A 7,833-nucleotide genomic window follows, 5' to 3' on the forward strand; every position below is an offset into this window, starting at 1 on the left:
CAAGTCGAGGGGCAGGGGGTTTATAGGAGATGTGAGGAACATCATATCCCTCACAACATACAAGTAGTATTTAGATGAGCACTTGAAATGCCATAGCACACAGGGCTACAGACCAAGTGCTGGAAAATGGGATTAAAATAGATAGGTGTTTGATGACCAGTGCAGACACGATGGGCTGAAGACCATAAAACATAGGAGCAGAATTAGGCCGCTCGGCCCATCGAGTCTGCTCCGCCATTCAATCATGGCTGATATTTTTCTCATCCCCATAATACCTGACCCCCTTATTAATCAAGAACCTATCTATCTCGGTCTTAAAGACAGAGAATGACCTGGCCTCCACAGCCTTCTGCGGCAAAGAGTTCCACACATTCACCATACTCTGGCTGAAGAAATTCCTCCTCATCTCTGTTTTAAAGGATCGTCCCTTTAGCCTGAGGTTGTGCCCTCTGGTTCTAGTTTTTCCTACAAGTGGAAACATTCTCTCCACGTCCACTCTATCCAGGCCTCGCAGTATCCTGTAAGTTTCAATAAGATCCCCCCTCATCTTTCTAATCTCTTGAGTACAGACCCAGAGTCCTCAACTGTTCCTCATACGACAAGCTCTTCATTCCAGAGATCATTCTTGTGAACCTCCTCTGGACCCTTTCCAAGGCCAGCACATCCTTCCTTAGATATGGGGTCTAAAACTGCTCATAATACTTCAAATGGGGTCTGATCAGAGCGTTATACAGCCTCAGAAGTACATCCCTGCTCTTGTATTCCAGCCCTCTCGATATGAATGCTAACATTGCATTTGCCTTCCTCACTGCCGACTGAAGGGCCTCTTTGTGCTGTAAAACTCTATGACTCTAACTTCAGTCATTGAGAAAGACTGGAGAGGTTGGGACTGTTCTCCTTGGAGATGACAAGATTGAGGGGAAGTTTGATGGAAGTGTTCGAAGTCACAAAGTGCTTGGACAGAGAAGACAGGCCCCACTATCTTCAGCTGCTTCATCAAGGACCTTCGCTCTATCAAAAGGTAGGGATGTTCGCTGATGATTGCACAATGTTCAGCACCATTCACAACTCCTCAGATACTGAAGCAGCCCATGTTCAAATGCAAAAAGACCTGGACAACATTCAAGCTTGGGCTGATGTGTGGAATGAATGTTATTTGCCACTTAAGTGCCATCTCCAACAAGAGACAATCTAACCACCATTCCTTGCTATTAAATGGCATTACCATTATCAACATCCTGGGGTTACCAGTGACCAGAACTCGACCAGCCCCATCTGGGGCTACGAGAGCAGGTCAGAATTCTGTGCAGAGTAACTCACCTCCTGACTCCCCAAAGCCTGCCCACCATCAACTCAGGAGTGTGATGGAATACTCTCCACTTGCCTGGATGAGTGCAACTCCAACAACACAAGAAACTTGACATCCTCCAGGACAAAGAAGCCCCCACTTGATTATCACCCCTTCCACCACCTTAAGCATTTACCCCCACCACTACTGACCCACAGTATCAGCAGTGTGTACCATCTACAAGAGGCACTGCAGCAACTCACCAAGGCTCCTCAGGCAGCACCTTCCAAACGCATGACTGCTACCATCTGGAAGGACAAGGACAGCAGACACATGGGAACACCAGCACCTGCAAGTTTTCCTCCAAGTCACTCACCAACCTGACTTGGAAATCTATCGCCGTTCCTTCACTGTTGCTGGGTTAAAGTCCTGAAGATCCTCCCTAAAGCAGTGGGTGCATCTACACCAGATGGACTGCAGCGGTTCAAGAAGGCTGCTTCACCACCATCTTTTCAAGGCAATTAGGGATGGGCAACAAATGTTGACCTAGCCAGCGACGCCCACATCCAGTGAAAGAAAACCTTCTCATCAGTCGTAGGATCCTGAATCAGAGGACACACAGACTTGAGCAACTGGCCAAAGAAGCAATGGTGACACGAGATGAATTATTTTCACACAGTAGAGGGGTTAGGGCCTGGAATACACTGCCCGAGTGTGGTGGAGGGAAGGTCAACTGGGACTTTCAAAAGGGAAGTGGATCATCATCTGATGAGAAACAGTTTGCAGGGCTGCAGGAAAAAGGTGGTGTGGGAGGCGGCACTGGGTGAATTGCTGCTTCAGAAGACTACACAGACACAATGGGCCAAATGGCCTACTTCTTGCTGTAACCATTCTACAAATAGCTATTTGCCAGCATGCGGGGACAGGAACATTGCGGCAATGTTTTTGGACCAGTAATGCCGAGACTCAGAGTTTAAATCCACCATGACACCTGGGAAATTTAAATAATTAAAGTCTGCAAATGGCCGATAGTCTTGAGACTGCTGCAGCGAGGTTTAAAAACACCATCTGGTTCTAGTTGTGTCCTTTAAAAGGGAAGGAAATCTGTCGCCCTTATCCAGTCTGGTCTAGGTTACTCCAGACCCACAGCAGTGTTGGTTGAGTGCCCACTAAAACGGTCCTGCAAACCATTCTGCGGCATCTAAGAATGCATCTGTTCACCACATTCTCAAGGACAATGAGGCAGGGCAATAAATGCCAGCCTTCCGAACATCCCATGACTGGATAACAAAAAGAACCAAGTGTCCCTGTCAGGGTCAGCATGCAACACACACCGGAGTTCACTGCACTACATTGCAGCTCAACACCCCAGCACCAAACCAGACAGAGTTGAAATCCTAACCTGACCGAACAGCAGAGTATTTCCAGCTTTTAATTTCAGTTTCTAACATCTGTCATCCTTTAAAATAAATGTCCGTCGTTACGGCCAGAGGGTGTTAGTGCGCACTGCATCTAGCCAAAGGATCCAACCTAACACACAAGTTTAAAACAGCCAGACTCTAATTCACATTCCTACTGAATTAGGTTCCTGCCTTGATCATTTTCCATAATCACGAGACAGCAAACTGCTGTTCACAATAGCAAGGAAAAGGTCGTGAATGTAGCCCAGTCCATCGCGCAAACTAGTCCCCCATCCACTGATTCTGCCTACACTTCCCGCTGCCTCGGCAAAGCAGCCAGCATAATTAAGGACCCCACGCACCCCGGACATTCTCTCTTCCACCTTCTTCTGTCAGGAAAAAGATACAAAAGTTTGAGGTCACGTACCAATCGACTCAAGAACAACTTGTTCCCTGCTGCCATCAGACTTTTGAATGGACCTACCTCGCATTAAGTTGATCTTTCTCTACACCCTAGCTATGGCTGTAACACTACATTCTGCACCCTCTCCTCTCCTTCTCTATGAACGGTATGCTTTGTCTGTATAGCGCGCAAGAAACAATACTTTTCACTGTATGTTAATACATGTGACAATAATAAATCAAATCAAATCATCTCCTAATTCAGCTCTTCCGGTCCCAATTCAAACCACAAATCTCCTCTCGGTTTTGTTTCCCAGCCTCCCTCAATCTCCAGGCTTTGAACAGCTGGCTCTGACTGTGTGCAGGAACAGAGAACACACACCATTCTGTCTGTGTCACTGCACTGCGTGGACACACAGACAATACTCTGAATTGTTGGTTGGCACAGGTTTCTGCCAAATCCACCCAGCTGACAGAAAACAACCTGGGGCCATCACACGACTGCTTGAACGTCAGTGCAATGGCCTCTGAAACTGTCCCAAAGGGGTCCTGTCAGCAGAGTTAGAACCATGGAAAAGTTACACCCATCTTGTCCATGTCAGCCCGAGGACAGCAAGATGCCCTTTCTAATCCCACCTTCCTGCTGTTATATCTGGAGGATGTTGTGGGCTGTTCAGCTTCTGGGTATTAATCAATCCAACAACTTTGAGGATTCTTCTGATCAGTGCTAACTTCTAAGCTGAAAAGGTTTTTTTAAAAAAAAAAATTCATTCATCGGGTGTGTGCACCGCTGGCTAGGTCAGCACTTATTGCCCATCCTCAATTGCCCTCGGGAAGGTGATGGTGAGCTGACTTGTTGAACTGCTGCAGTCTCTGAGGTGTAGGTACACCCACAGTGCTGTTAGAGAGGGGAGGGGAGGGGTTTTAGGGCTTTGATACAGTGACAGTGAAGGAGGTCCGAGCTGGGTGGGGCCAGAAAATTAACATTACCTCGGCACAGTAGCACAGTGGTTAGCACTGCTGCTTCACAGCTCCAGGGACCTGGGTTCGATTCCCGGCTTGGGTCACTGTCTGTGTGGAGTTTGCACATTCTCCTCGTGTCTGCGTGGGTTTCCTCCGGGTGCTCCGGTTTCCTCCCACAGTCCAAAGATGTGCGGGTTAGGTTGATTGGCTATGCTAAAATTGCCCCTTAGTGTCCTGGGATGCGTGGGTTAGCGGGTAAGATATGGGGGTGGGATTGTGGTCGGTGCAGACTCGATGGGCCGAATGGCCTCTTTCTGTACTGTAGGGTTTCTATGATTGGTGCTGCAGGCCCAGTGTGAACACGATGGGCCGAAGGGCCTCTTCCCGTGCTGTAAAACTCTAACTAGGAGAATTGTGACATTCATTGTGAGATAAATACTGAAATCTAGTGTTGCTTCAGTTTACTATTACAGTAACAATTACTACCATAACTTGCATACCGCTGCAGTTGGCCAGACTGGCAGCACGGATCAGATTGGTGTCAAAAGCATGGGGTTCAATGCTTGTTCCAGCTTTGCTGGGTTTGGGCCCTGCCTCCTTGCTCTACCTGTAGTAACGGTTGCGGTGCTTTGGGTCAGACCTTCAGGGAGAGAATCGCAGAAGGGAAGAAATGCAAGGACGGGGAATGCACAAGATGTCAGAGTCAGAAGAATGGCGAGTTCAGGGGAGAGAGGGGTTATAAATCTGAAACAGACAAGGAGGGAGGGCCACAGTCACGTATAAATTTAAACACAAGGTCAGGGAGGCAAGTCTTCCCTTTCTTTCACAAGAATACAAGAGGAAGGAGGTTACATTGAACTTGTGTAAGACACTTATTCAGCCTCAGCTTGAGTACTGCGTCCAGTTCTGCATGCTGCACTTTAGGGAGGATGTGAAGACACTGGAGAAAGTGCAGGAAACTTGCACAAGAATGGTTCTAGGAGTGAGGAATTTCAGTTATGGAGATAAGACTGGAGAAGGAGAGAGTTCTCCTGGGAGAAAGTTGAAAGCAGGTATTCATTGACCAGGTATGGTGGCACAGTGGTTAGCGCCAGGAACCCAGGTTTAATTCCGGCCTTGGGTGACCGCATGGGAGTCTGCACGTTCTCCCCGTGTCTGCGTGGGTTTCCTCTGGGTGCTCTGGTTTCCTCTCTCAGTCTGAAAGACGTGCTGGTTAGGGTGCATTGGCTAAAGTCTCTCTGTGTACCCGAACAGGCGCCGGAGCGTGGCGACTAGGGGATTTTCACAGTAACTTCATTGCAGTGTTAATGTAAGCCTTCTCGTGGCACTAATAAAACAATAACATTTCTGTACTTGACCTGCAAAATGTTATGTCTAGAATACTCCCTGCATGAAGGAAGTAACTTCAAAGTTCTCCCCAAAGGAAAATAAAAGGTGCCATTTCCATAGCACCTTCCATAATCTCGGGGGGTGGGTGGAATATTTGCATTGGTTGCAAATCGTTGCGTTTGCAGCCCTGACTCGCGCGCTCCCTGGGAGTTTGATTGACAGCTCTCGTTTGATTGACAGCTCCTGCTTGATTGACAGCTCGTTGCCCCAGGCTCGCGCCTGCGCGCAGCAGCCGCCCGCTGCCCTCCTCCTCAGGACGCCCGCCATCACCAACCGCCCCCACCCCCCCCCCCGGCCGACCGGCCGGGCCCGACCCGACGTTACACTCACGCGATCCTGAAGAGCGGTTTCTCGGTGCGAGCCATCAGCCCGCTTCTAAAGCCCAGCCAGCGGCGTAAGGCAGCGCCCGGGCAGCCCAACGCCACAAACAGCAGCAGCCCGATTGCCAGCCCCACTAGGCCGCAAGTCAGTGCCAGACCCAGCATCGCCGCGCACGCACATCTTTCAGCCAAGGCCCCGCCCCTCCAGCAACCTTATATGGGAATGGGGGCGGGGCCCAGGTGATTGACACCGTCACAACAAATGACGGAACGGCACGCCCACTTCGTCGCCTAATAAGGAGCTGAGGAGGGCGGGGACAGCGCATGATTCAATGCGTGACGTAACAGGGCCCGATTTGAACAAGCCCCTTCTCCAAATAAGGACCTGCAGGCGGTGGGCGGAGTGGAGATGATTGACACCAGCGCTCCTCCCTCCCCGCTGGCACCTGAGGCTAACTGGTAAGGGGGCGGTCCTCCAGAGGGGATGATTGACAGGTCGGCTGATTTAGGGACCGTCGCAAATTCCTCACTTGACAGGGAATGAAAAAGGGTGAAATGTGAAAATGCTGGTAAGGAATATGGCTCTGGGTGATTTACAGTGGAACTGATGATGAGATGTTTATGCTGATGCCCTACTTGCATCAAGGAATCAAGGAATGGTTACAGCATAGAAGGAGGGCATTTGGCCCACCATGGGTGGCACGTTGGCACAGTGGTTAACACTGCTGCCTTACAGAGCCAGGGACTCGAGTTCCCAGCTTTCCCGGCTTGGGTCACTGTCCGTGCGGAGTGTTCACCCCGTGTCTGCGTGGGTTTCCTCCGGGTGTTCCGGTTTCCTCCCACAGTCCGAAAGACGTACTGGTTAGGGTGCATTAGCCGGAGTGTGACGACGAGGGGATTTTCACAGTAACTTCATTGCAGTGTTAATGTAAGCCTACTTGTGGCATTAATAAAATAAATGAATGAAACATGTTGGTGCCAGCTCTTTACAAGCTCCCATCCGTTCGCTATAATCTGGCAACTTTTTTTTCTCTTCACATAATAATCCGATTCCCTTTTGAAAGCCTCAACTGAACCTGCCTCCACCACACTCTCAGACAGTGCATTCCAGACCCTAACCACTCGCTGTGTGAATCTGTCTCCACCACACTCTCAGACAGTGCATTCCAGATCCTAACCACTCACTGTGTGAATCTGTCTCCACCACACTCTCAGACAGTGCATTCCAGATCCTAACCAATCGCTGTGTGAATCTGTCTCCACCACACTCTCAGACAGTGCATTCCAGATCCTAACCACTCGCTGTGTGAATCTGTCTCCACCACACTCTCAGACAGTGCATTCCAGATCCTAACCACTCGCTGTGTGAATCTGTCTCCACCACACTCTCAGACAGTACATTCCAGATCCTAATCACTTGCTGTGTGAATCTGTCTCCACCACACTCTCAGACAGTACATTCCAGATCCTAATCACTTGCTGCGTGGTAAGGTTTTTCCTCATGTTCCATTCCCTATTTTGCCAATTACCTTGAATCTGTGTAACTCTGGTTCTTGAGCCATCCACCAATGGGAATGGTTTCTCTCTATTCTGGTCAGATCGCTCATGCTTTTGAACACCTCTCTCAAGTTTCCTCTCAGCTTATCTTCTCTAAGGCAAACAGTCCCAACTTCTCCAATCTATTTATGTAACTGAAGTAATTTATTAGTCACAAGTAGGCTTACATTAACACTGCAATGAAGTTACTGTGAAAATCCTCTCGTCGCCACACTCCGGCACCTGTTCGGGTACACTGAGGGATAATTTAGCACGACCAATGCACCTAACCTAACCTAAGTTCCTCATCCCTGGAACTATTCTTGTGAATCTAATCTGTATTTTCTCCAAGGCATCCTTCCTAATGTGTGGTGTCAAGAACTGGATATAATACTCCACTTGAAGGTCAAACCAGTGTTTTAGAAATATCCATCATAACCTCCTGACTCCTGTACACTCTGACAATAAAGTAACACACTTTGCAAGTTAATATGCCCACATCTGGTTCAGAGGTTTACTCTGGGTGTCAATAACT

The 7,833-nt window shown here is 48.9% G+C and overlaps 1 protein-coding gene across 4 annotated transcripts in view; it reads right to left on the bottom strand.

Annotated features, from left to right (window-relative positions):
- The window catches only part of pnkd (PNKD metallo-beta-lactamase domain containing), a 46,585-nt gene extending 40,639 nt beyond the window's left edge, over positions 1-5,946 (bottom strand). For 2 of the 4 annotated variants that reach the window (XM_078204706.1, XM_078204705.1), the window contains exon 1: positions 5,773-5,928. In XM_078204706.1, coding sequence (XP_078060832.1) covers positions 5,773-5,927 — 155 coding nt within the window. In that variant the 5' untranslated portion in view covers position 5,928. Of the gene's footprint in view, positions 1-5,772 lie in introns of all 4 variants that reach the window. The other 2 variants (XM_078204703.1, XM_078204704.1) reach the window with 2 other exon arrangements.
- Between the last annotated feature and the right edge of the window lie 1,887 nt (positions 5,947-7,833).

Source organism: Mustelus asterias, unplaced genomic scaffold, assembly GCF_964213995.1.
Source record: "Mustelus asterias unplaced genomic scaffold, sMusAst1.hap1.1 HAP1_SCAFFOLD_432, whole genome shotgun sequence".
Classification (NCBI taxonomy): domain Eukaryota; kingdom Metazoa; phylum Chordata; class Chondrichthyes; order Carcharhiniformes; family Triakidae; genus Mustelus; species Mustelus asterias.